The sequence below is a fragment of the Bos grunniens genome, chromosome 2 (assembly GCF_055505025.1).
Source record: "Bos grunniens cultivar Pamir isolate PY7600 chromosome 2, Bosgru_T2T1.0, whole genome shotgun sequence".
NCBI classification, from domain to species: Eukaryota; Metazoa; Chordata; class Mammalia; order Artiodactyla; family Bovidae; genus Bos; species Bos grunniens.
This window is the reverse complement of record NC_141166.1, coordinates 128,054,109-128,082,099: the sequence shown is the minus strand read 5'-3', so window position 1 is coordinate 128,082,099 and position 27,991 is coordinate 128,054,109. Positions and strand designations below refer to the sequence as shown.

The 27,991-nt window shown below is 38.2% G+C and overlaps 1 protein-coding gene across 4 annotated transcripts in view; it reads left to right on the top strand.

Annotated features, from left to right (window-relative positions):
• The window catches only part of TFPI (tissue factor pathway inhibitor), a 92,589-nt gene that overhangs the window by 35,265 nt on the left and 29,333 nt on the right, over nucleotides 1-27,991 (top strand). For 3 of the 4 annotated variants that reach the window (XM_086371412.1, XM_086371431.1, XM_086371440.1), the window contains exons 2-3: nucleotides 11,304-11,438; nucleotides 21,121-21,318. In XM_086371412.1, coding sequence (XP_086227538.1) covers nucleotides 11,330-11,438; nucleotides 21,121-21,318 — 307 coding nt within the window. In that variant the 5' untranslated portion in view covers nucleotides 11,304-11,329. The remainder of the gene's footprint in view (nucleotides 1-11,303; nucleotides 11,439-21,120; nucleotides 21,319-27,991) is intronic. The other variant, XM_086371421.1, reaches the window with a different exon arrangement.

The window sequence follows — 27,991 nt, the reverse complement described above, 5'->3', positions numbered from 1 at the left end:
ACGCCAGGCCTCCCTGTCTATCACCATCTCCTGGAGTTCACTCAAACTCATGCCCACTGAGTCAGTGATGCCATCCAGCCATCTTATCCTCTGTCATCCCCTCTTCCCCCTGCCCCCAATCCCTCCCAGCATCAGGGTCTTTTCCAAAGAGTCAACTCTTCACATGAGGTGGCCAAAGTACTGGAGTTTTAGCTTTAGCATCATTCCTCCCAAAGAAATCCCAGGGCTGATCTCCTTCAGAATGGACTGCTTGGATCTCCTTGCAGTTCAAGGGACTCTCAAGAGTCTTCTCCAACACCACAGTTCAAAAGCATCAATTCTTCGGCACTCAGCTTTCTTCACAGTACCTCTCTCACATCCATACATGACCACAGGAAAAACCATAGCCTTGACTAGACGGACCTTTGTTGGCAAAGTAACGTCTCTGCTTTTGAATATGCTATCTAGGTTAGTCATAACTTTCCTTCTGAGGAGTAAGTCTTTTAATTTCATAGCTGCAGTCACCAACTGCAGTGATTTTGGAGCTCCAAAAAATAAAGTCTGACACTGTTTCCCTATCTATTTCCCATGAAGTGATGGGACTGGATGCCATGACCTTCGTTTTGTGAATGTTGAGGTTTAAGTCAACTTTTTCACTCTCCTCTTTCACTTTCATCAAGAGGCTTTTGAGTTCCTCTTCACTTTCTGCGATAAGGGTGGTATCATCTGCATAACTGAGGTTATTGATATTTCTCCCAGCAATCTTGATTCCAGCTTGTGTTTCTTCCAGCCCAGCGTTTCTCATGATGTACTCTGCATATAAGTTAAATAAGCAGGGTGACAATATACAGCCTTGACAAACTCCTTTTCCTATTTGGAACCAGTCTGTTGTTCCATGTTCAGTTCTAAGTGTTGCTTCCTGACCTGCATATAGGTTTCTCAAGAGGCAGGTCAGGTGGTCTGGTATTCCCATCTCTTTCAGAATTTTCCACAGTTAATTGTGATCCACACAGTCAAAGGCTTTGGCATACTCAATAAAGCATACTCAATAAAGCAGAAAGAGTTTCTAGAACTCTCTTGCTTTTTCCATGATCCAGCGGATGTTGGCAATTTGATCTCTCATTCCTCTGCCTTTTCTAAAACCAGCTTGAACATCTGGAATTTCACTAGTATACTGCATTGGTTCATTAGTATATTGCAAATAAATAAGCAGCCAAAATGAAATTTCTTTCAGAATGGCCAAGTACTCATTTGCTTAATTTTAAGAGTAAAAATTTTAAAAAGAAGTTCAATGATATGTGATAAGGAAAATCTAAACTTAAAAGTTTAAATTATATAAGAAGGGTGATGATAATATATATGTAAACACGTGATTTTTCCCAGATAAATTTATAAGATAAGAAAATAACAAGACTGTACTCCAAACTAATGTTAGAACAGAATAATAACTGCCTCCATGTTGTTATATACTTTTCCCAAAATGATGTAGTGAAAATTTAATGCAGCCCTTCCAGCTTACTATGTTCTTCCATTCTGTTTTGAGCTTTTCGCGCTTTGACTCCTGCCTCAAGTTCTCATCTCATTACCATTTCCTTTGAGATATGCTCGGCCAGTCACCAAACTAAATTGCCAACATATTTCTAGCTCCAAAAGACTTTAATTCTTACAGAAACACTCACTTTAGATTAAGATTTGTATGTCTAACCTTTGAACTATTATCAGTCAGTTCAGTCGCTCAATCGTGTCTGACTCTCTGCGACCGCATCGACTGCAGCGCGCCAGGCCTCCCTGTCCATCACCAGCTCCCAAAGTTTACTCAACTAATGTCCATCGAGTTAGTGATACCCTCCACCATCACATCCTCTGCTTTCCCATTCTACTCCCATCCTTAATCTTTTCCAGCATCAAGGTCTTTTCAAATGAGTCAGCTCTTAACATCAGGTGGCCAAAGTATTGGGGTTACAGCTTCAGCATCAGTCCTTCCAATGAATATTCGAGACTGATATCCTTTAGGATGGATTGATTGGAACTCCTTGCAGTCCAAGGCACACTCAAGAGTCTCCTCAAACACCACAGTTCAAAAGCATCAATTCTTCCACACTCAGCCTTCTTTATAGTCCAACTCTCGCATCCATATATGACTACCTGAAAAATCGTAGCCTTGTCTAGATGGACCTTTGTTGGCAAAGTAACGTCTCTGCTTTTTAATATGCTGTCTAGGTTGATCATCTTTTCTTCCAAGAAGCAAGCGTCTTATAATTTCATGGCTGCAGTCACCCTCTGCAGTGATTTTGGAGTTTTGGAGCCCCTGAAAATAGTCTGTCATTGTTTCCATTGTTTCCTCATCTATTTGCCATGAAGTGATGAGACCAGATGCCATGATGTTAGTTTTCTGAATGTTGAGTTTTAAGCCAACATTTTCACTCTCCTCTTTCAGTTTCGTTAAGAGGCTCCTTAGTTCTTCTTTACTTTCTGCCCTTTGGTTGGTGTCATCTGCATATTTGAGGTTATTGATACTTCTCCCAGCTATCTTGATTCCAGCTTGTGCTTCTTCCAGCCCAGCATTTCTCCTGAAGTACTCTGCATATAATTTAAATAAACAGGGTGACAATATACAGCCTTGACGTACTCCTTTTCCTATTTGGAACAAGTCTGTTGATCCATGTCCAGTTCTAACTGTTGCTTCCTGACATGCATACAGATTTATCAGGAGGCAGGTTAGGTGGTCTGGTATTCCCATCTCTTTCAGAATTTTCCACAGTTTATTGTGATCCACACAGTCAAAGGCTTTGGCATAGTCAATAAAGCAGAAATAGATGCTTTTCTGGAACTCTCTTGCTTTTCCCATGATCCAGTGGATGTTGGCAATTTGATCTCTGGTTCCTCTGCCTTTTCTAAAACCAGCTTGAACATCAGGAAGTTCACAGTTCATGTATTGCTGAAGCCTGGCTTGGAGAATTTTGAGCATTACTTTACTAGCGTGTGAGATGAGTGCAGTTGTGCGGTAGTTTGAGCATTCTTTGGCATTGCCTTTCTTTGGGATTGGAATGAAGACCAACCTTTTCCAGTCCTGTGGCCAAGACTGAGTTTTCCAACGTTGCTGGCATATTGAATGCAGCCCTTTAACAGCATCATCTTTAGGATTTGAAATAGCTCAACTGGAATTCCATCACCTCCACCAGTTTTGTTCATAGTGATGCTTCCTAAGGCCCACTTGACTTCACATTCCAGGATGTCTGGCTCTAGGTGAATGATCACATCATTGTGATTATCTGGGTTGTGGAGATGTTTTTCTGTACAGCTCTTCTGTGTATTCTTGCTACCTCTTGTTAATAACTTCTGCTTCTGTTAGGTCCACACAGTTTCTGTCCTTTATTGTGCCCATCTTTGCATGAAATGTTCCCTTTGTATCTCTAATTTTCTTGAAGAGATCTCTAGTCATTCCCATTCTGTTGTTTTCCTCTATTTCTTTGCAGTGATCACTGAGGAAGGCTTTCTTATCTCTTCTTGCTATTCTTTGGAACTCTGCATTCAGATGGATATATCTTTCCTTTTCTCCCTTGCCTTTTATCTCTCTTCTTTTCACAGCAATTTGTAAGGCCTCCTCAGACAACCATTTTGCCTTTTTGGACTTCTTTTTCTTGGGGATTCTCTTGATCACTGCCTCCTGTACAGTGTCACAAACCTCCCTCCATAGTTCTTCAGGCACTCTGTCTATCAGATCTAATCACTTGAATCTATTTGTCACTTCTACTGTATAATTGTAAGGAATTTGATTTAGGTCATACCTGAATGGTTTAGTGGTTTTCCCTACTTTTTTCAATTTAAGTCTGAATTTGGCAATAAGGAGTTCATGATCTGAGCCACAGTCAACTCTCAGTCTTGTTTTTGCTGACTGTATAGAGCTTCTCCATCTTTGGCTGCAAAGAATATCATCAATCTGATCTTGGTATTGACAATCTGGTGATGTCCATGTGTAGAGTCTTCTCGCGTTGTTGGAAAGGATGTTTGCTATGACCAGTGTGTTCTCTTGGGAAATCTCTATTAGCTTTTGCCCTGCTTCACTCTATACTCCATTGCCAAATTTGCCTGTTACTCCAGGTATTTCTTTACTTCCTAATTTTGCAATTCAGTCCACTATAATGAAAAGGACATCTTTTTTGGATGTTAGTCTAGAAGGTCTGTAGGTCTTCATAGAACCGTTCAACTTTAGCTTCTTCAGCATTCCTGGTTGGGGCATAGACTTGGATACCTATGGTATTGAATGGCTTGCCTTGGAAAAGAACAGTGATCATTCTGTTGCTTTTGAGATTGCATCCAAGTACTGCATTTTGGACTCTTTTATTGACTATGAGTTCTACTCCATTCTTCTAAGGGATTCTTGCCCACAGTAGTAGATATAATGGTCACCTGAGTTAAATTCACCTGTTCCACTCCATTTTAGTTCTCTGATTCCTAAAATGTCCATGTTCACTCTTGCAGTCTCCTGTTTGACCACTTCCAATTTGCCTTGATTCATGAACCCAACATTACAGGTTCCTATGCAATATTGCTCTTTACAGGATCGAACTTTACTTCCATCAATGGTCACATCCACAACTGGGTGTTGTTTTTGCTTTGGCTGTGTCTCTTCATTCTTTCTGGAGTTATTTCTCCACTGATCTCCATTAGCATATTGGGCACCTACCGACCTGGGGAGTTCATCTCTCAGTGTCCTATATTTTTCCTTTTCATACTGTTCATGGGGTTCTCAAGGCAAGAATAGTGAAGTGGTTTGCTATTCCCTTCTCCAGAAGAAGAAGGGAGAAGAAGCTCAAGAATCAACAGCTTCACATTTTGTCAGAACTCTCCATCATGACAACTACCATTCCTAATCAAATTAGAACAAAAACATCTCTCAGTTTGGGCCTAAGGTCTTTACAAATCAATGCTGTATTTTCAATTTTTTAGACTTTCAAAGAGCCTGAGATGGTATTTTCAGTAAAGAATAAGGCCATGAATATTGTCCTTCCATTTTTACAGTATACCCAAAATGATGTCAAGGGTTACTTAGAATGATTATGATAGCTAACAGCTGGAATTAGTTATAATTCTAATGACTCTTCCATTTAATCCTCACACCCTATGAAATAGGTTTTAGTAAAATACCCAGTCTATCAATTAGTAAATAGAGAGAAAGTAATGATAAACATATTGTCAAATTTACATAATTAGTAAGTCATACAACTGGTATTTGAAGCTTTATAGTCTGTGCTGGATTACTAGAGCTGCCATGAAAAAACTATGACAAAGTGGGTGGCTTAAACAACAGACATGTATTTTCTCACTGTTCTGGAGGCAATAGAGTTTGAGATCAAGGTGTCACTTGCATTGATTTCTTCTAAGGCCTCTCTCCTTGGTTTATTTGTAGTCAGTCTTTCTCGGTGTGTCTGTGTTCTCATCTTTTTTTGTAAAGACACCAGTCATATTGAATTAGGACCCACTCCAAGGACCTCATTTATCCTTAATTATCTCTTCAAAGGCCTTATATCTCCAAATACAGTCACATTCTGAGGCACTACGGGTTAAGATATCAACATATGAATGTGGAGAGAACACAGCTCTGCTCATATTACAGAGCTGGCAAAGAACTTATGTCCATAATATATAAAGAACTCCTACAACTCAGTAATGAAGAGAAAAAGAATCTTAAAAGAAAAAAAAAAACAAAAAACTCAAGTTATTTGGACAGTAACAGAGGAACTGGTAGTTGTTACTTTTAAAATATGGTACTCGAAGATCTTTTGGAGAGAGGATATCTGACAAGTGTCCTGACTAAAAGGACAGAGTCTTTCATTCTGGAATCTTGTATAAGAGTATTCCCATGACAAGAAATAACAAATTTAAAGTACTAAATCTAGAATCAGTGTGGTTTGCTCAAGAATCAACAGCTTCAGTTGAACCAAAGGATTAGTAGGCAGTTTCCATAAAGTCAAATGATTACCAAAAAAAAAACCTGACAGGAGATAAAGTTCAAAGAGGAGCTGGGAATGACTTATCAGACTCCTTTTCCCTTGTTGAAATGATCTTACCTCATGATGATGGTGGGAATACTGCAAAACATTTCCCAGCTTCTGCTTTGTGTCTTTAACTGCCCTTAATATTGTTCCACTTAGAAAACAATCTCAAATGTCATCTATCCTGACCAAATTTGTCCCTAATATGCACACTGATCAATACTTACATTAATTTACTAAGTCGTATGACTAGCACAACAGATCACTCAGGATGTAATTGAATCCTCTGTCCACATTCTGTGTATTCAATGACTCAGTTTTATCAATAGTAATTCAAGATATCTGCCCCTTTATCTTTAATTCCACTGATAATCCTCTGTTCATAATTTCAATCTGATTTGCAACATTCTAGATATTAATTCCAATTATAATTTTGTCCTCTCAACATCTCTCCATTTTTGTGGATTTTGTTAGTAGAAAAATCATATAATGTTTTTTAAAATTTTCTGGTCTAGAAAATTTGAATTTTTCTTTTCTGTAACATTATCTCTCAAGATATTTTCTAAAAATATTTTATGGGAAAATAGATACTTGACACGTAAATTTAGAAATGCAGTTCTGTATCTCCCATAGAGGACACCATTGCACATTACCGTATTAAGTGTTTGTTGAAAGTCCTATAGTTGAGAAACCTATATAAAAAGTTAAACTTAGATATAAATATATATTAGCCTATGAAAACTCTTTTTAATGTAACAACTAATAACATTCTTGCTGAACTGGTATTCTAAGAACAAACCTTGACTAAAATGATAAAAATAGATGCTACAAATTATCATTAAAGAGACTATAAAATGTAAATTATGCAATATAAGTTATTCTGCAAAGTAAGTAAAATGTGTTAATTCAAATGCATACATTTTTAGAACTGAAATGGAAGTTAAGGACAATCTATTTCAAGTCCTGCATTTTATGAATCAGGTTCATAAACATAAATTTATTTTAAAGGTTACTTAGATTGCTGGCAGTGCTGAACTTAGAACTTCTAGTTTATTGCCCCAGTATATAAATACTGTTTTTATTCCAGGTAAATAATTACATTTATTGTCCACTACTATGTGCCTAGTGTATGCAAAGATATTCTCACAATTTATCTTGGCACTTAACGTTACTTGTGTATAGAATTCAATTGATTGAGCATAAATTCCTTAAGAGTCAAGGCTTTCTCTAGTTTTTTGAATATCCCTTAGTGTCTAACATATTATTATATACAACTAGTTACTGACTCAACACATATATGCAATATACTCTTGCTTAAATAACTTCTGATGTCAGATTACAAATTAAATGGGATTTATTAAGAGTGAAGATCCTATTCCTGGTTCACAGCTGATGCCTTCTTGCTGTGACTTTACATAATGGAAGGTACAAGGGATCTCTGTGGGATTTCTTTATAAAAACACTAATCCCTTCCATCATGACCTAATTACCTCTGAAATGCTTCCTAATACCAAAACCTATGAGAGTTAGAATTCTATATCAAGATTTGGGGAAACACAGTCAGACCATAGCATAATCCAACCAACAATGGAATGTTCACATCCTAACCAACAATTTGTATTATCAGTTTTTATTCATCTTAGTTGTAGTATCCCCCACAATAGTGCTAATTTGTATTTTTTGATGAGTAATAATGTTGAGCATCTTCTACTATGCTTATTGGCTATATATATAAAATCTATTGAAAAGTTCCTATACAGTCTTGTTTTGCTGATGTTTTACTTTTATTTTAGGTTTAAGGGCTCATTAACAAAAGAAACCACTTATCACACACAATAATTTTGATATTTAATAGATTGTTTGACGTAATTTCAGTGTGTGTGTATGCTAAGTTGCTTCAGTCATGTCTGACTCTTTGTAACCCTGTGGACCGTAGCCCACCAGGCTCCTCTGTCGATGGGATTCTCCTGGCAAGAAGAGTGGAGTGGGCTGCCATGCCGTTCTTTAGGAGATCTTCTTGACCCAAGGATGAGACTTGTATCTCTTATATCTCCTTCATTGGCAGCAGGTTCTTTATCATTAATGCCACCTGGGAAGCCCAACTTAATTTCAGTATACAATTATTAAAAGAGGAAATGTAGAGACAATAGAGAAAAGTAACAGCACGTACATCCTCAAATTCTGCCATCCAATAGCCAGACTTGAACAGTCCTGGGAAGTCCCTTGTTCACACTAATCTGGAGTCCCAGTTGGGAAAATGTCCCAGGCAGTGCATCCACCCCATTGGCAAGACTTCAAATTGCTGTTTGGGGGTTTGCAATGGCTTGTACCCCAGGGCACAACCTGATACTGTCATCAGTTTGCACGCAAAAATGCAGCTCTGGTTTAATTTTAACTTTTACAATGCTGTTTCTCTCACCTTATAAGTCGTAAGACTTCTTAGACCTGCAGGTAGAGGGGGCCGGGAGGAGCTGGCCAGGCCCCGGGGCGTTAAAAGATTCCAAGACCCACCCCATTTCTTATCTAAAGTGCTGCCTGACTTGCTGTGCTTGCCAGCAGGCTCAGAATGCAGGCAGTGTCCAGGCAGGTCAGAAGCAGGTCAGAGGCCTGATATTGCTGTCCTGCTTCTGAAGCCTGAATAAGACTTCCTCCATTTTAATTTCCTTAACAAATCTTTAATCCATTTTTAATTGCATATTTATTTGTAGTTCTTTATACATTTTCAATATATAATCTTAAGATATATGAATTTCAAATACTTCCTCACAACTTGCCTTTTCAATATCTTAATGATATTTCCTTTGATGAACAGAATTTCTTGATTTTAATGAAATACAGTTATCACTGTTTTATTGTATTTAACCGGTGCTGTCTATATCCTGATTCAAAAATGCTTGCCAACTTCACCATAAATATAGTCTCCTGTGTTTTTTCTCCTAGCATTTAATGTTTTACCTTTCACATTTAAATGGTTGAATTTTCTTGAGTCAATTTTTGTGTATGATACTAGATTGGGTAATACATATTTTTAACAGGGCCAGCTAGTAAGACAGTAGAGTGCAGAAAGGTACAAGGATGTATAAGAAGTGAGTCAATTAGTACACAGCTTCAGTTTGGGTTTGTTATTTATCTTGTCACTTTGCAATGTAATGCATCTTGAAATTTAAAAAATAAGTAAATTACAATAACATATAATTAAATCAGTTCTCTCTGATCACCACAAATTGCAATTTTATGAATGTTATAACTTGTCGTACTATATCTTTTCAGTGGTGCACCCAAATCAATCTTCTACATTGCTCTTAGAAATTGTATTATTTAATGCTTTTGGTCACTTTTCAGAAGCAATATTATGGAGAAGAAAGCACTGAACTAGCAGTTTGCTCACTTGAATTTAAGATCTGTATCAGTCATTAATTAGCTATGGCTTCTTAAATAGCATACTCATAGTTTTTTCTGTTCAACTCCCTTTTTTTCTAGAAGCAATAACCCGCTTCTCCTGGGAGCTACACCTATCCACTCCACCCTTAAACTCAGATATTTACATTAATATTTGCAGTGTTTTGACATATTCATATTTCCTGACCCTTTTATAGAATCCACCAAATACTTGCTAATCTCCTGTAACTTTTGACCTCAAGCATATTGGTTAAGCTGTGGGACACTTCCCTATCATTTCTGAGCTCAAGCTTTGTGAACCTAGTCCAGGAAGAAAAGAAGTCATACTCTTTTGACTAGGCCCTTCTTATGCAAATTCCTTCATGTTCATGTTTCCTGTATATCAGCAGTTCCAAGTCCAAAAATTCAAGCAATCATAGATCAGGTAGTACTATAGCATTTACTATTGAAAAAGATCCACATATAAGTGAATCCACATAGTTCAATCCATATTGGTCAAAGGCCAATGGTGCATATGTATATTTGTGCATACATTTAAATACATATATATATATATATATATATGTGTGGATTCAAGTACTTTATGATATGATTTAGAAGGTATATAGCACTGCTACCAAATATAATTTTAAAATGTGTTAATATTTGCAGTGTCGTGAGAAAATAGATTATCCATTTCACTGGTGGTTTTAATGAAGTTTAATGCAAATTGTCATTTGTCACTTTACTTATTACTTAAGACTACACTTTAATGATGTATACTGTAGCTGTGATCCACTACAGACATAAACAAAATACTAAATTGTTTTTGATGGAGTATCGGTTCCTGCATTTGTGAACATGTACTGATAACATTGCTGTTTCCTTCCTGATTCCGATGGCAGCAGCGACTGAGAATGTGCATGCATTCTCTTCTTTTCTCTGCCCATGCTGCATGAACATTACACATTTCCTTCCACTTTTGAATACAAAGGAAAAATAGCCTTTAAGTGTGCTTTTCCATTATTTTTTGCTATGGATCTTAAATAATTTTGAAACAGGAAGTCTCACTCTTCTCCTGAAATCTGTTTCCTATAGGCTGTAAATGTGTTGATTTATAACTTAAAGTCACTTTTCTGTGAAACTCTTTTGCATGAGATAACTCCTTAAATTGATGGAGAAAAATTGGGGCAAACAACTGGCTATAATGTTAAGACATTTCTTTTTTCAACAGTTCTGTTTGCAATCTCATAGGAAATCTGGTTAGGAATTGTATAAAAACAGAAATATATTTTAAAGGAAACAAAGATGAACATTTGGAGAAGGCAACGGCACCCCACTCCAGTACTCTTGCCTGGAAAATCCCATGGATGGAGGAGCCTGGTAGGCTGCCATCTATGGGGTCGCACAGAGTCGGACATGAGTGAAGTGACTTAGCAGCAGCAGCAAGATGAACATTTGGAAATGTATTTCTTTTTTGAACATGGTAGTAAAGGGAAAGAGGAATCAGAAATTGAAAGTTGTATTCAAGAAATGATAGAAAATTTCAAATAAAATTAGTTCTGACTCAGAAAAGAATAGTTATGAAAAAGATGTGGCAAATAGAATTACATATGAAATGGATCTTAATACACACTTAGTCATGTTGATAAGCATTACCCATGTCTCAATTATTGCTATTTAAGTGTGTATTTTCAAGACTGAACCATGACCTGTGTATTTGAATGTTATTAGCTATATGCACTGAAAATATGTGTGTCTACTATACTGAATGCTAATACATGTTTTAAATATGACTTAAGGAATTTGTAAACAGAGATGTATGAGAATACACATTAAGTGTCATAGAATGTCATAAATGTCAAAGCTATGCTTAAGATTCCTAAGTTGATGTGTATAAATCCACATCAACTCTCTATTCATTAGGTATATCTATGTTTTATATTTCAGACATCTCTGAAATCTTCATTAACATAATGAAGAAAGAACAGATTTGGGGGGTTTCTGTATGTCTGCTGCTTAGCTGTGCTTCTGCCCCTCTCAATGCTGTTCCTGAGGAAGGTGAAGAATATACAAACATTACAGGTAAAATGTTAGAAGCATTCATCCTTTTAATCCAAAAATTAATATATTTTTCTTCATCTTGAAAGAAAAGAAGTTTTATTGAAATGATATTTTTCCAAAACCTTAGTACAAAAAAAAAGTCACATTAGGGAAGAAGATCTCTCATTTCTCAGATTGTATATTAAAACCTGAAGTATCTCTGGAAAATTGCAAGTAAAATAAAATGATATAGATACAGCTCTCTATGAACCTTGATGTCACGTTTGACTGTGAAAAGTGTGAGAAGGAAAAGGAAACAGCAGGCATTGAAGGTTTCAGTTTTTCTCTCCTTCCTGTCTTTATATTCCTCAAACAAGAACTTCTCAGATGAGTCCAGTGTGAGAATACAGCCAAGCTGGATACCAGGAGATGGGGATAACAGAAGATAGTTCTACTCCCATAAAGTTCTGTGCTTAAAAATAAAATACAGTTGACTCTTGAGCGATGCAGGAGCTGGTGCACCATCAGTGAAGTAGAGCATCCACGTGTAACTCATATTTAGCCCTCTGTATCCACAATTCCTTTATGTCTGGAGTTCTGCATGCAGATTCAGCCAACCACAGATCATGCACTACTGCAGTATTGACTGTTGAAAAAAAAATCTGTAAACGTGGGCCCACGCAGATCAAACCCGTGTTGCTCAAGGGTCAGCTGTTCTAACAATAAAGCAATAGAACAAGGAGGAGACTGTGTAGTGATCATTATTATAGATTTCTTTCTTAAAAGCAATATTTTGTGGCAAATTAGTACACTATTGATAGAAACTTCAACTCATTGTTAATAATGAGAGGCTGAACAAAATGAAAGCTTCTATTCATATGTGTGTTTGTGATGTACGAACGATTTCCACAAATACCTTTTTATTTCATATCGCTTACAGCTGTTTAGTGTGATTTTGTTCAGTGTACTTCCCTTTGATACAGATTGAATAAACACATCTTATGTGCCTGAAACTCTGGTAGATGCTAGGGAAGACCTGATGACTGAGACTGGGTTCTCCAAAATGTCATGATTTCACAAGGAAGACAGGTTATTTCAGTACAGTGTAGTAAGTGAAATGATAGAGGCATTCATAGGGTACTGCTGTTGACACAAAGAAGAGGGGGCCTCATCTGTACTTGGCTGTCTGAGAGCTTGACCTGGGGAAGTCCAGATGTCCATGCTACACCACTTCAGCCCGCACCCAAGAAGCAGACACTGGGAGCAGACTTGAAGGTCTGCTCCAGCTGGACCCACAGCTTGAGCTCCACCCACCCAAGCAAGCCCAGCCTACAGCAGCCCCAGCGGACTGGTAGATGAGAAGCAAACCCAGCTGGGATCAAAAGGGTCAGTCACGTCCTATCCATGTGTGAAAAGCAAAGGCTTATTGTTGTATGCCACTAAAAAAAATATATATTGTTGGGAAAATTTCCTAAAGATGGAATGTTATTTGATAAAGTTAAAAACCATTATGTGTCTTATTAAAGTAGGAATGCCATCACTATGAGATGAGATCTAATCCTTCATTCTGCTCATTTCTCAAAAAAGGGATGGCTAAAATTTTAATATTATGGAGGTAGATAGAGAAGGAATACGGAGATTAAAGTAAATCCTAATAGGAGAAAAGCAGGCAATCCCATTTTAGGAAGTGGGAGGAGAAAGAGTCCACGTGTTCCCAGTATTCACCTAGTCCAAGAAGTTCTCTCAGTTAGGCTGAGAAAGTGAATGCCAGTTAATCAGGAGGTTCCTAAAGTTGTTGCTACTGCCACAGTCAGCAAAGAAAACAGAATTAACCCATCAATGTTTAAACCCAAGTTTAAAATCTCTGGGTAATACAGACCAAATCCAGCTGGATAAGGAAAAACCTTGGTTGTAAAGCCAGATGTGAAGACCACTTAGCTGACTGGCTGCACAGACTTATGCAGTCTTGTTTTTGTTTTATTTTCAATTAATCCTGTGTTAGCAGGATGCTTTGTCTGTCTCTGGGCTTCCCTGGTAGCTCAGCTGGTAAAGAATTCACCCTCAATTCCAGAGACCCTGGTTCAATTCCTGGACCAGGAAGTTCCCCTGGAGAAGGGATAGGCTACCCACTCCAGTATTCTTGGGCTTCCCTAGTGGCTCAGCTGGTAAAGAATCTGCCCACAATGTGGGAGACCTGGGTTCGTTCCCTGGGTTGAGAAGATCCCCTGAAGGAGGGCATGGCAACCCACTCCAGTATTCTTTCCTGGAGAATCTCCATGGACAGAGGAGCCTGCTGGGCTAGAGTCCATGGAGTCCCAAAGAGTCAGACACAACTGAGTGATTAAACACAGTGTCTGTCTCAATTTAATTTTGGAGATATCATCTACATTATGCCATGGTCATGCCATCATTTTATAGAAGTTCAGTGAAATAATGTACTAGTATTTTATTGAAAAACATTACGAGATTTTATGGCTTCTGTCATAAGTCAATAGTAGCCATTTTAAAATTAAGTCAACCAGCAGGGAGGATGAAATAGAGAAACTTCTTGATAAAAAAAAAAAAAATGACAAAAAAATTGTGGTGAAAACTTTCTTTAAAAAAAAATCCCTTCGGACTAGGAGAGACAAAATTATCAGGGAACATTTAGAGAAAAGCAAGTCTATTTCATAACACTTAGAATCAGATGCGCCTAAGTATGCATTTGTAGTTTGTCATATGGCAGCTTTGCAAAATTAGATGAGTTTATATAAACTCTCTGACTCCCAGTATCCTAATCTATAAATAAGTGATGTAAATAACTACATTCAGATGGCTGTTATGTAAATTGCATAAAAGCAGCTGGCACATTTCCTAGCACAGAGAAGGCAGAATACATGTCTGTGTTCTATCTTTCCAGAGAAACCAGTCTTTTAGTGAGAGAGTCAAGTAGCATGTAGACTCCCAGGCAGTACGTTATCTTAAAGCTCTAGGTTTCCAGACAAATCCCAGGAGGAGGAGGACTCTAACAACCAAGGACTTGACACATCCCTAAATATTACCCTGAGCCCTCCCCTCAGTACCCCAGAACCAGGGGGAGGAAGAGTGAAATTGTAATCCTCAGACTCTGAAAAATAAAATGCAAGGAATCAATTATGAACATGATTAAATATGAACCATAATTCTGTTTATTTCATCAAATTAAATTCCTGTTACATTGCCCTGTATGTGTTTTCCAGTTGTATGGCCTTAGGTAGATCCTTGTCATAGTCAATGCTTTCTTCAAGTTTCAGGAAGGAAAGTTACCGCTGACCCCCTCAGAGCAGCTTAAGTATCTTATTAAACATGGTCACAGCATCTTGAAGTTCTTTAATATTTATATAAGTAAGTCTGAGTGTCTGCATGAGCCATGAAGTTGGGGCATGGGGTGGAGGTCACTGACACTTAATCTTCCGTCACATCTGCCATGACAGCACGGTGCCTGACATATACGATCAGCACACAGTTGTTAACTTTTGAAAAGGTTTATCTAAAGTAAAAAGTGAAAACAAGACAGACTTTCATCCAGTTTTAGTAGTGGCATGGCTTTGTGTTTAAAGGAGCCACGTCATCACTCCCCCAATCAGGGATGATGTTGCTCAAGTGGGAGGTCGCAAGCTCACTGAACAAAAGAATAAAGAATATTCTAATGCAGGATTTGTGTAAGAAATACCATAAAATTTGAATGGTGAAAATGAATAATTAGATAATAATTAGTAAAATATGTTAATCAAATTAATTCTTAGTGCTTTCTTTAAGAAATTGTTATAAAAGCATTACCTGCTTTCATCATTGAAACCTTTTACAAAGTTATGTGGCAGCCTGGGAGGGAGGGGAGTTTGGGAGAGAATGGATACATGTATATGTATAGGTTGAGTCCCTTTGCTGTCCACCTGAAACTATCAGAACATTGTTAATTGGCCATATCCCAATACAAAATAAAAATTTTTTAGAAAAAGGAAAAACAAGAAAAAAAAAAAAAAACTATTCTAATTTTTATAGAGTAAAATTTAGAAAAATTTATTGAGTAGAAATTGTAAAACTCAATCCACGTTCTTGATTTAAATATCAATTAAGGAATCTCAGTCACACAGATCTGTGACGGTACCACTCAGTTATTAAGAAGGTGTGACATATCTGATATAAAATTATCTGGGGGTCAGATCTAAAGCCATCACTTAGAGTGTGAACTGAGAAGTTAATTTTTGCAGTATTATTTTATAATTTGCACAGTGGAGATAAAAATGCCTTGTGATTATTAAATAACATAATTGCAAAATGTCCGGCGCACAGAAATCTCCGTGAACCCTTTGCTGTCTTTCCTACCAAGACTCTGTGTGTGGTGCACTGCCGCCACCTGGTGGCGCGATTACTAAATAACACGTTGAAAATAGGCTGGTATTTCTATCCTTAAAACATAAAATCTAAACTAAAAATTTGGCATGATGATAAAGAATATCACATATATGAAAAGTCAAAAATATTGGCAATTATCAATGAGAAAAATCTGATAAAAATTATTATAAGAAATAGTTCTCCTACATATACAGTACATGGCAACTCAGGCAATGCTTTCCACATTCTACAGGCATCCTCTTTAAAGGTGCTTGTCTGAAGCACTGCTGCAATGATTTGGTGTCTGTAAAGTCCCACAATAACTGTAACTTGGGAATCAGGACCATCATATTATATCAGAAGTGCTATGCTGTGTTGTGCTGTGCTTAGTCACTCAGTTGTGTCCGACTCTTTGTTACCCCATGGGTATAGCCTGTCAGGCTTCTCTGTCCATGGGGATTCTCCAGGAAAGAATACTGGAGTGGGTTGCCCTGCCCTCCTTCAGGGGATCTTCCCAACCCAGGGATCAAACCCATGTTTCCTGCATTGCGGGTGGATTCTTTATCATCTGAGACACCAGGGAAGCCCAAGAATACTGGAGTGGGTAGCGATCACTTCTCCAGGGGATCTTCCTGACCCAGGACTCAAACCAGGACCTCTTACATTGCAGGCGGATTCTTTATCAACTGAGCTATGGAGGAAGCCCTAGGAATTTCTGAAATTATGGAATATACCTATACAATTCAAAATGTCAGAATATTTGTATTCTAGCTCACTTCCCAAAATTATTCACATGACTTTTGAGACCTGATTATAAGATCAGATCAGATCAGATCAGTCGCTCAGTCGTGTCCGACTCTTTGCGACCCCATGAATCGCAGCACGCCAGGCCTCCCTGTCCATCATCAACTCCCGGAGTTCACTCAGATTCATGTCCATCGAGTCAGTGATGCCATCCAGCCATCTCATCCTCTGTCATCCCCTTCTCCTCTTGCCCCCAATCCCTCCCAGCATCAGAGTCTTTTCCAATGAGTCAACTCTTCGCATGAGGTGGCCAAAGTACTGGAGTTTCAGCTTTAGATTCCTTCCTTCCAAAGAAATCCCAGGGCTGATCTCCTTCAGAATGGACTGGTTGGATCTCCTTGCAGTCCAAGGGACTCTCAAGAGTCTTCTCCAACACCACAGTTCAAAAGCATCAAGTCTTCGGCACTCAGGCTTCTTCACAGTCCAATTCTCACATCCATACATGACCACAGGAAAAACCAGAGCCTTGACTAGACGAACCTTTGTTGGCAAAGTAATGTCTCTGCTTTTGAACATGCTATCTAGGTTAATCATAACTTTCCTTCCAAGGAGTAAGCGTCTTTTAATTTCATAGCTGCAGTCACCATCTACAGTGATTTTGGAGCCCAGAAAAATAAAGTCTGACATCCCCATCTATTTCCCATGAAATGGTGGGACTGGATGCCATGACCTTCGTTTTCTGAATGTTGAGCTTTAAGCCAATTTTTTCACTCTCCACTTTCACCTTCATCAGGAGGCTTTTTAGTTCCTCTTCACTTTCTGCCATAAGGGTGGTGTCATCTGCATATCTGAGGTCATTGATATTTCTCCCGGCAATCTTGATTCCAGCTTGTGTTTCTTCCAGTCCAGCGTTTCTCATGATGTACTCTACATGTATGTTAAACAAACAGGGCGACAATATACAGCCTTGATGAACTCCCTTTCCTATTTGGAACCAGTCTGTTGTTCCATGTCCAGTTCTAACTGTTGCTCCCTAACCTGCATACAAATTGCTCAAGAGGCAAATCAGGTGGTCTGGTATTCCCATCTCTTTCAGAATTTTCCACAGTTTATTGTGATCCACACAGTCGAAGGCTTTGGCGTACTCAATAAAGCAGAAATAGATGTTTTTCTGGAACTCTATTTCTTTTTCCATGATCCAGCAGATGTTGGCAATTTGATCTCTGGTTCCTCTGCCTTTTCTAAAACAAGCTTGAACATCAGGAAGTTCACGGTTCACATATTGCTGAAGCCTGGCTTGGAGAATTTTGAGCATTACCTTACTAGCATGTGAGATGAGTGCAATTGTGCGGTAGTTTGAGCATTCTTTGGCATTGCCTTTCTTTGGGATTGGAATGAAAACTGATCTTTTCCAGTCCTGTGGCCACTGCTGAGTTTTCCAAATTTGCTGGCATATTGAGTGCAGCACTTTCATAGCTTCATCTTTCAGGACCTGAAACAGCTCAACTGGAATTCCATCACCTCCGCTAGCTTTGTTCATAGTGATGCTTTCTAAGGCCCACTTGACTTCACATTCCAGGATGTCTGGCTCTAGGTCAGTGATCACACCATCGTGATTATCTGGGTCGTGAAGATCTTTTTGTACAGTTCTTCTATGTATTCTTGCCACCTCTTTTTAACATCTTCTGCTTCTGTTAGGTCCGTGCCATTTCTGTCCTTTATCGAGCCCATCTTTGCATGAAATGTTCCCTTGGTATCTCTAATTTTCTTGAAGAGCTCTCTAGTCTTTCCCATTCTGTTGTTTTCCTCTATTTCTTTGCATTGATCGCTGAAGAAGGCTTTCTTATCTCTTCTTGCTATTCTTTGGAACTCTGCATTCAGATGTTTATATCTTTCCTTTTCTCCTTTGCTTTTCACTTCTCTTCGTTTCACAGCTATTTGTAAGGCCTCCCCAGACAGCCATTTTGCTTTTTTGCATTTCTTTTCCATGGGGATGGTCTTGATCCCTGTCTCCTGTACAAATTCACGAGCCTCATTCCATAGCTCATCAGGCACTCTATCTATCAGATCTAGGCTCTTAAATCTATTTCTCACTTCCACTGTATAATCATAAGGGATTTGATTTAGGTCATACCTGAATGGTCTAGTGGTTTTCCCTACTTTCTTCAATTTAAGTCTGAATTTGGCAATAAGGAGTTCATGGTCTGAGCCACAGTCAGCTCCTGGTCTTGTTGACTGTATAGAGCTTCTCCATCTTTGTCTGCAAAGAATATAATCCATCTGATTTCGGTGTTGACCATCTGGTGATGTCCATGTATAGAATCTTCTCTTGTGTTGTTGGAAGAGGGTGTTTGTTATGACCAGTGCATTTTCTTGGCAAATCTCTATCAGTCTTTGCCCTGCTTCATTCCGTATTCCAAGGCCAAATTTGCCTGTTACTCCAGGTGTTTCTTGACTTCCTACTTTTGCATTCCAGTCCCCTATAATGAAAAGGACATCTTTTTTAGGTGTTAGCTCTAAAAGGTCTTGGAGGTCTTCATAGAACCATTGAACTTCAGCTTCTTCAGTGTTCCTGGTTGGGGCATAGACTTGGATTACTGTGATATTGAGTGGTTTGCCTTGGAAATGAACAGAGATCATTCTGTCGTTTTTGAGATTGCATCCAAGTACTGCATTTCGGACTCTTTTGTTGACCATGATGGCTACTCCATTTCTTCTGAGGGATTCCTCCCTGCAGTAGTAGATATAATGGTCATCTGAGTTAAATTCACCCATTCCAGTCCATTTCAGTTTGCTGATTCCTAGAATGTCAACATTCACTCTTGCCATCTCCTTTTTGACCACTTCCAATTTGCCTTGATTCATGGACCTGACATTCCAGGTTCCTATGCAATATTGCTCTTTACAGCATCGGACCTTGCTTCTATCACCAGTCACATCCACAGCTGGGTATTGTTTTTGCTTTGGCTCCATCCCTTCATTCTTTCTGAAGTTATTTCTCCACTCATCTCCAGTAGCATATTGGGCACTTACTGACCTGGGGAGTTTCTCTTTCAGTATCCTATCATTTTGCCTTTTCATACTGTTCATGGGGTTCTCATGGCAATAACACTGAAGTGGTTTGCCATTCCCTTCTCCAGTGGACCACATTCTGTCAGATCTCTCCACCATGACCCGCCCATCTTGGGTTGCCCCATGGGCATGGCTTAGTTTCATTGAGTTAGACAAGGCTGTGGTCCTGGTGTGATTACATTGACTAGTTTTCTGTGAGTATGGTTTCAGTGTGTCTGCCCTCTGATGCCCTCTTGCAACACCTATCGTCTTACTTGGGTTTCTCTTACCTTGGGCATGGGGTATCTCTTCACGGCTGCTCCAGCAAAGCATAGCCAATGCTCTTTACCTTGGACAAGGGGTATCTCCTCACCGCCGTCCTTCCTGATCTTCAACGTGGGATAGCTCCTCTATCAGATACTTATAAAACTGATAAATCAAAATTTGGTCAGCCCTATCTAGAGTAGATAAACACAAAATGATAATTCAGTGACACATGGTGAGCCATCTCTCAGTCAGATGTACCACATAGTGTCTTTGATGAAAGCCTTCTAACTTCTCACATCTTTCTAACAACTTGGAATGTCAAGTATAAAATTATCAGTCTTTAAGTAAACATAGGAATATAAATAGCATTCACAATTACGCAAAAATGTATTACTCAGAAAATGCTTTCACTTATTTTTGCATTTGAATTGACAGTTGTAACTTCAGTGATAAAGGGAAACTATGTATTTTTTATAAGTCATTTTTGTTTATATACAGTTATATATAATACTCTAAAATGCTATTATATATTGGTTTCTATAGAAAGAAGTTCTTGTGCGTATAGTGTAAAAGTGAAAGTCGCTCAGTCGTGTCCAACTCTTTGGGACTCCATGGACTATACCGTCCATGGAATTCTCTAGGCCAGAATACTGGAGTGGGTAGCATTTCCCTTTTCCAGGGAATCTTCCCAATCCAGGAATCGAACCAGGGTCTCCCACATTGCAGGTGGATTCTTTACCAACTGAGCTACCAGGGAAGCCCTTGTGTGTTTACTTTAAGAAAATAAATTATGTGGAATTTATAAGTTACATAAATTTTCATAATTAGGAAATAGTTTAATGTAGTAAGATATATACACACATATATGAACATAGATACGGTTAATTTTTTTCATAAGACGTGGAGTCATGTATCAGCTCTAATATTGTTGCTTTTAAAGACTTGTTTTATATGTAAAAAACGATGCAGCTATTGATTAGGGAGACAGCTCTATGACTCAGTTACATATTGGTCAACTGGTACAAGTTTAAGCAATAATAAGAACCTATTACAAATGTCAACATTTTCCCCTAATAGTTGGTTAATAATCAACAAAGTTTAATAAAGTTGGTAAGATCTGTCTCATTTGGTGAGTTTATATATTTATCTACCTTTTGGATAATTTTCATAGTTTCTTATATCAGCCTGTTTTATTATTGTTGTACTTTTCCTTAAAATTAAAATGTATTAAAAAGGAAATGAAAAGGAAGTAACACTATTACAGTGTGGATGAAGGATTATATGTTGTTCTTTTATTTTTACCTTGTAGATGCTGAGTTGCCTCCACTGAAACCTGTGCATTCATTTTGTGCCATGAGAGTAGATGATGGCCCATGCAAAGCAATGATAAAGAGGTTTTTTTTCAATATTCATACTCAACAATGTGAAGAATTTATATATGGAGGATGTAAAGGAAATCAGAATCGATTTGAAACTCTGGAAGAGTGCAAACAAAAATGTACAAGAGGTAGGTTTTTGGAGACACTATCATCCCGAAACCTTTCAGGTTATCAGATCTAATCATAGATTTGATAATTTTAGAAAAAAAAGTTAAACTATTTTAATATTAGAAGGTATCATTTGTTTTACTTTTTCAGCTTTAACAATGACTGTTTTTCATTTTTTGTATCAGTTATTATAAAATACATTAAGCTTATTGTCCTATACACCACTCCATGATGAAGAGGGAAGAAAACCCTTAGGTGTGCAGAACAGACTTTATATCTGCAACACGTTAAGTGTAATTCCACCTCTTTAGGGAGCTATGAGTTCACAAGAAATAAATCAGTATTCACAGTGACTTAGACTTTCCTTTTTCAACACGATGATGTCATAGTTGTTTCCATGTCAAGATAATGAATTAATCCATTTTGAGGTTCTTAGAGTTACTAATTAGAAAATTATAGAAATATATATATCTCTAAGAGTTAAATCCTTCTCTTTGGAACCTTGGAATAATGTAGAAAATGTTATCTCCAATGGCTTATTAAGACCTTACTGAACCTGACTTTTCTTTTCATATTTTACTAAGTTATAAGTTTTAAAAGCACATCACATTCTGTTATTAAACTTAATTTAATGCTTTTATTCTTTTAATTATATTAAAACTTTTTAAATTCTACAAATTACAATGTTTGACGTGGTTTTCTCTCTTTAGACTAAATTCTGAACAATGACTTGTCCAATTTTATCTCAACTTTATTCTTCTGAATTGAGAGCTACTTGAGAGATAGAAAATCCTGAGTTAGCCTTAATTTCCACAGTTTCTAGACCAGATTTCTGCCTTGCATGTTCTTAGAGTTGACTTATAGTGTAAGTCTATAGATGGTTTCTTTGCTTAACACTGGTGTCTTGTTTTTTGCAAAGCAGGTGGCTTAGCATTTTCACACAGATAATGCTTTCCCAAATCGCTTTTACAAAGCAGCCTTGGCATCGTGATGCTTTTGGCTTGTGGGAAGAATCTCACTATCGTGAAAAGAAAGAGCTTTTCTCCCCTGTGATTATTGTATGCTCCTGAGCTGACAGAAAACAAATGATGTGAATGTATTTCTTTATTTCAGAGAGCTTATTTTCCTCCTCTTCTGCATAAATGTGCTGGAAAATGTTGCTAACACAGATTAGGCAGTTAGGTGTTTCTCTGTACACCGTACATTCGGGTTTATGATTGCCTGGTCATTGTCCATCCATCACAGAATTCTATACCTTTTCGTCTTCCATACCTACCAAGCATCCTTTTGTATCGAGTATCACTCAAGTTCAGTACCTTGGCTAGAGGTCAGGTTGCCTCATTCTTTGTAATCCTCACTTTTCCCATGTAGCAGCCTACTTATTTTCATCAACAGGCCTTTTTCCAGAAATACATATCTATTTAGCTTTTATAATTTAAAAATCTCTTATTTCACCATTGTGACAAGTTACCCTTTTTTTTCAGAAATTAATCTAATATAATCATTTTGTTCTTCAGTGAGCGTCCTCCTATAATATTTTCTCAAATACCATAGTAATATAACTATAATAGTTATATTACTATTATATACTATAATAGTTATATTACTATTATAGTTATATTACTATATAATAGTTAATTACTACCATAGGAATATAACTATATGTCATATGCCCCCATCTCCTTATTATTTCTTCAAATGTCATTGAAATTATTGCTTGAATATCTGAGTATTTTATATAATAAGCTAAAGTTAAGAATATAGCTGACATATAGAAAAAGAATTACTAAACTTTAAAGAAATTACCTAAGGAGAATATTCCATCTTCAGCTATGATGGAGTAACTGGAGATGAATTTCTCTCCTAATGTAAATAACTAAAAACTGGGAAAAAATGTATGAAGTAATTTTTTTACAGACAGTTATCAAAATGCAGTACATGATTGTGATCTCTGAGAGAAGGGAAACAAGTGAGGTGAGGCTTCCAGTCTCCCCAGTGTTTTCCATGAAGGTACTTCTGCAAAAAACCAAAATGGCTGTCTGAGGAGGACTTACAAATAGCTGTGAAAAGAAGGGAAGCGAAAGCAAAGGAAAAAAGGAAAGATATACTCACTTGAATGCAGAGTTCCAAAGAATAGCAAGGAGAGATAAGAAAGCCTTCCTCAGAGATCAGTGCAAACAAACAGAGGAAAACAATAGAATGGGAAAGACTAGGGATCTCTTCAAGAAAATTAGAGATACCAAGGGGACATTACATGCAAAGAAGGGCTCAATAAAGGACAGAAATGTTATGGCCCTAACAGAAGCAGAAGATATTCAGAAGAGGTGGCAAGAATACACAGAAGAACTGTACAAAAAAGATCTTCATGACCCAGATAATCATGATGGTGTGATCACTGACCTAGAGCCAGACATCCTGGAATGTGAAGTCAAGTGGGCCTTAGAAAGCATCACTATGAACAAAGCTAGTGGAGGTGATGGAATTCCAGCTGAGCTACTTCAAATCCTAAAAGATGATGCTGTGAAAGTGCTGCACTCAATATGCCAGCAAATTTGGAAAACTCAGCAGTGGCCACAGGACTGGAAAAGGTCAGTTTTCATTCCAATCCCAAAGAAAGGCAATGCCAAAGAATGCTCAAACTACCGCACAACTGCACTCATCTCACACGCTAGTAAAGTAATGCTCAAAATTCTCCAAGACAGGCTTCAGCAATACATGAACTGTGAACTTCCTGATGTTTAAGGTGGATTTAGAAAAGGCAGAGGAACCAGAGATCAAATTGCAAACATACAATGGATCATAGAAAAAGCAAGAGAGTTCCAGAAAAACATCTATTTCTGCTTTATTGATTATGCCAAAGCCTTTGATTGTGTGGATCACAATAAACTGTAGAAAATTCTGAAAGAGCTAGGAATACCAGACCACCTGACCTGCCTCTTGAGAAACCTGTATGCAGGTCAGGAAGCAACAAATAGAACTGGACATGGAACAACAGACTAGTTCCAAATAGGGAAAGTAGTACATCAAGGCTGTATATTGTCACCCTGCTTATTTAACTTCTATGCAGAGTACATCATGAGAAACACTGGGATAGAGGAAGCACAGGCTGGAATCAAGATTGCTGGGAGAAATATTAATAATCTCAAATATCCAGATGACACCACCCTTATGGCAGAAAGTGAAGAACTGAAGAGCCTCTTGATGAAAGTGAAAAAGGAGAGTGAAAAACTTGGCTTAAAGCTCAACATTCAGAAAACGAAGATCATGGCATCCAGTCCCATCACTTCATGGGAAATAGATGGGGAAACAGTGGAAACAGTGTCAGACTTTATTTTTGGGGGCTCCAAAATCACTGCAGATGGTGATTGCAGCCATGAAATTGAAAGACGCTTACTCCTTGAAGGAAAGTTATGACCAACCTAGATAGCATATTGAAAAGCAGAGACATTACTTTGTCAACAAAGGTCCATCTTGTCAAGGCTATGGTTTTTCCAGTGGTCATGTATGGATGTGAGAGTTGGACTATGAAAAAAGCTGAGTGCCAAGGAATTTATGCTTTTGAACTGTGGTGCTGGAGAAGACTCTTGAGAGTCCCTTGGACTGCAAGGAGATCCAACCAGTCCATCCTAAAGGAAATCAGTCCTGAATATTCATTGGAAGGACTGATATTGAAGCTGAAACTCCAATACTTTGGCCACCTGATGCGAAGAGCTGACTCATTTGAGAAGACCTTGATGCTGGGAAAGATTGAGGGCAGGAGGAGAAGGGGACAGACAGAGGATGAGATGGTTAGATGACATCACTGACTCAATGGACATGGGTTTGGGTGAACTCCAGGAGTTGGTGATGGACAGAGAGGCCTGGCGTGCTGTGATTCCTGGAGTCACAAAGAGTCGGACACAACTGAGTGACTGAACTGAACTGATCTTCTGGACCATAGTTAAAAGAGGGAAGTACAAGCATAGCCCACTAGTCTCCCTGGTGAAGGATGTGGAGACTGGAGACTGATGTGGTTAGGTTCTGAGGGGGACAGTATGTGAAACAGAATGGACATACAAAGTGAAAAAGCTAAAAATTCTCGATAAGGGTCCCATTGAGTTTGTTGCTGAATAATAAAGCTGCATGTATTTGATGAAATTCCATGAACTGAGAATGTAATTAAAGGGATTTATAAGTGGAACACCTCCCAGAGCTCCCACAATTAAGAGAAATTTTGCATTTAATTTAGTACTGGAATGAAATTAGACCTAGAGTAAAAGCTACTTTACACTTGCCATAGTGAAGCTTAAACCAAGCCTTTAAAATTCATAATTAACTACTTGCCCAAAAAGCACGTCTTTAATTGCTGTGCTCTGCTGCTCATTTGTGTCCTACCCTTTGCGACCCTATAGACGGCAGTACGCCAGGCTTCCCTGTGTTTCACTGGCTCCCGGAACTTGCTCAAACTCTTGTCCATCAAGTCAGTGATGCCATCCAACCATCTCATCCTCTGTGGTCCCCTTCTCCTCCTGACTTCAATTTTTCCCAGCATCAGCTTGTTTTCCAGTGAGTCAACTCTTCACATTGGGTGGCCAAAGTATTGGAGTTTCAGCTTCAGCGTCAGTCCTTCCAATGAATATTCAGGGCTGATTTCCTTTAGGATGGACTGATTTGATATCCTTGCAGTCCTAGAGACTATCAAGAGTCTGCTGCTGTTGCTGTGGCATCACAAATAAAAAGTATCAATTCTTCAGCACTCAGCCTTCTTTGTGGTCAAATTCTCACATCCGTATATGACTAATTAAAAAACCATATGATTTTTTGACAATAAGAACCTTTGTTGGCAAAGTAATGTCTCTGCTTTTTAATATTCTGTCTGGGTTTGTCATAGCTTTTCTTCCAAGCAGCAAGCGTCTTTTAATTCCATGGCAACAGTCATCTTCTACAGTGATTTTGGAGCCCAAGAAAACGAAATCTGCCACTGTTTCCATTGTTTCCCCATCTATTTGCCATGATCTTAGTTTTTTGAATGTTGAGTCAGGTTTTTTCACTCCTCTTTCACCTTCATCATGAGGCTCTTTTAGTTCCTCTTTGCTTTCTACCATGAGGGTGGTGTCATCTGCATATCTGAGGTTATTGATATTTCTTCTAGCAATCTTGATCCCAGCTTGTGCTTCATCCAGCCCAGCATTCCATATGATGCACTCTGCATCTACGTTAAATAAGCAGGATGACCATATACAGCATTGACGTACTTCTTTCCCAATTTGCAACCAGCCCGTTATTCGTGCCTGGTTCTAACTGTTGCTTCTTAATCTGCATACAGGTTTCTCAGGAGGCAGTTAAGGCGGTCTGGTATTCTCATCTTTTTAAGAATTTTCCATTCAGTTGTGATCCACACAAAGGGTTTAGCACAGTCAGTGAAGCAGAAGTAGATGTTTTTCTGGAATTTCCTTGCTTTTTTCTACAAACCAACTAATGTTGGCAATTTGACCTTTGGTTCCTCTGCCTTTTCTAAATTCAGCTTTATATCTGGAAGTTCTTGGTTCAGTAGTATGGAAGCCTGGCTTGAAGGTTTTTGAGCATAACCTTGCTAGCATATGATGTGAGTGCGATCGGGCAGTAGTTTGAATATTGTTTGGCATTGCTCTTCTTTGGTATTGAAGTGAAAACTGACCTTATCCAGTCCTGTGGCCACTGCTGAGTTTTCCAAATTTGCTGAGATATTGAGTGCATCACTTTAACAGCATCATCTTTGGGGATTTGAAATAGCTCAGCTTGAATTCCATCACCTCTACTAACAGAGTTTGTAGTAATGCTTCCTAAGGCCCACTTGACTTCACACTCCAGGACGTCTGGCTCTAGATGAATGACCACACCACTGTGGCTATCCAGGTTATTAAGACTTTTTTTGTATAGCTCTTCTGTGTATTCTTTCCACCTCTTCTTAATTTCTTCTGCTCTGGTATGTCCATACCATTTGTGTCCTTTATTGCGCCCATCTTTACTTGAAATATTCCCTTGGTGTCTAATTTTATTGAAGAGATCTCTTGTCTTTCCCATTCTGTTGTTTCCTCCAATTTCTTTGCATTGTTCACTTAAGAAGGCTTTCTTATCTCTCCTTGCTATACTCTGGAACTCTGCATTTAGATGGGTATATCTTTCCTTTTCTCCTTTGCCTTTCTCTTCTCTCCTTTTCTCAGCTATTTTTAAGGCCTCCTCAGAAAACCATTTTGCCTTCTTGCATTTCTGTGTTCTTGGGGATGCTTTTGATCACCACCTCCTGTACAATGTTATGAACCTCCATCTATAGTTCTTCAGGCACTCTGTCTATCAGATATACTCCCTTGAATCTATTCATCACTTCCACTGTATAATCATAAGGGATTTGATTTAGGTCATACCTGAATGGCCTAGTGGTTTTCCCTACTTCCTTCAATTTGAACCTGAATTTTGCAATAAGGAGCTGATGATCTGAGCCACAGTCAGCTCTAGGTCTTGTTGTTACTGATTGTATAGAGCTTCTCCATCTTTGGCTGCAAAGAATATAAACAATCTACTTTCAGTATCGACCTTTTGGTGTGTCTACGTGCAGAGTAGCCTCTTGTGTTGTTGGAGGAGGGTGTTTGCTGTGATTGACAGTGAAACATTCTTTGATGGAAGAAAATAAAATCCAGCAGCCAACAGCATAATATTCAAAAATATCTATATTCC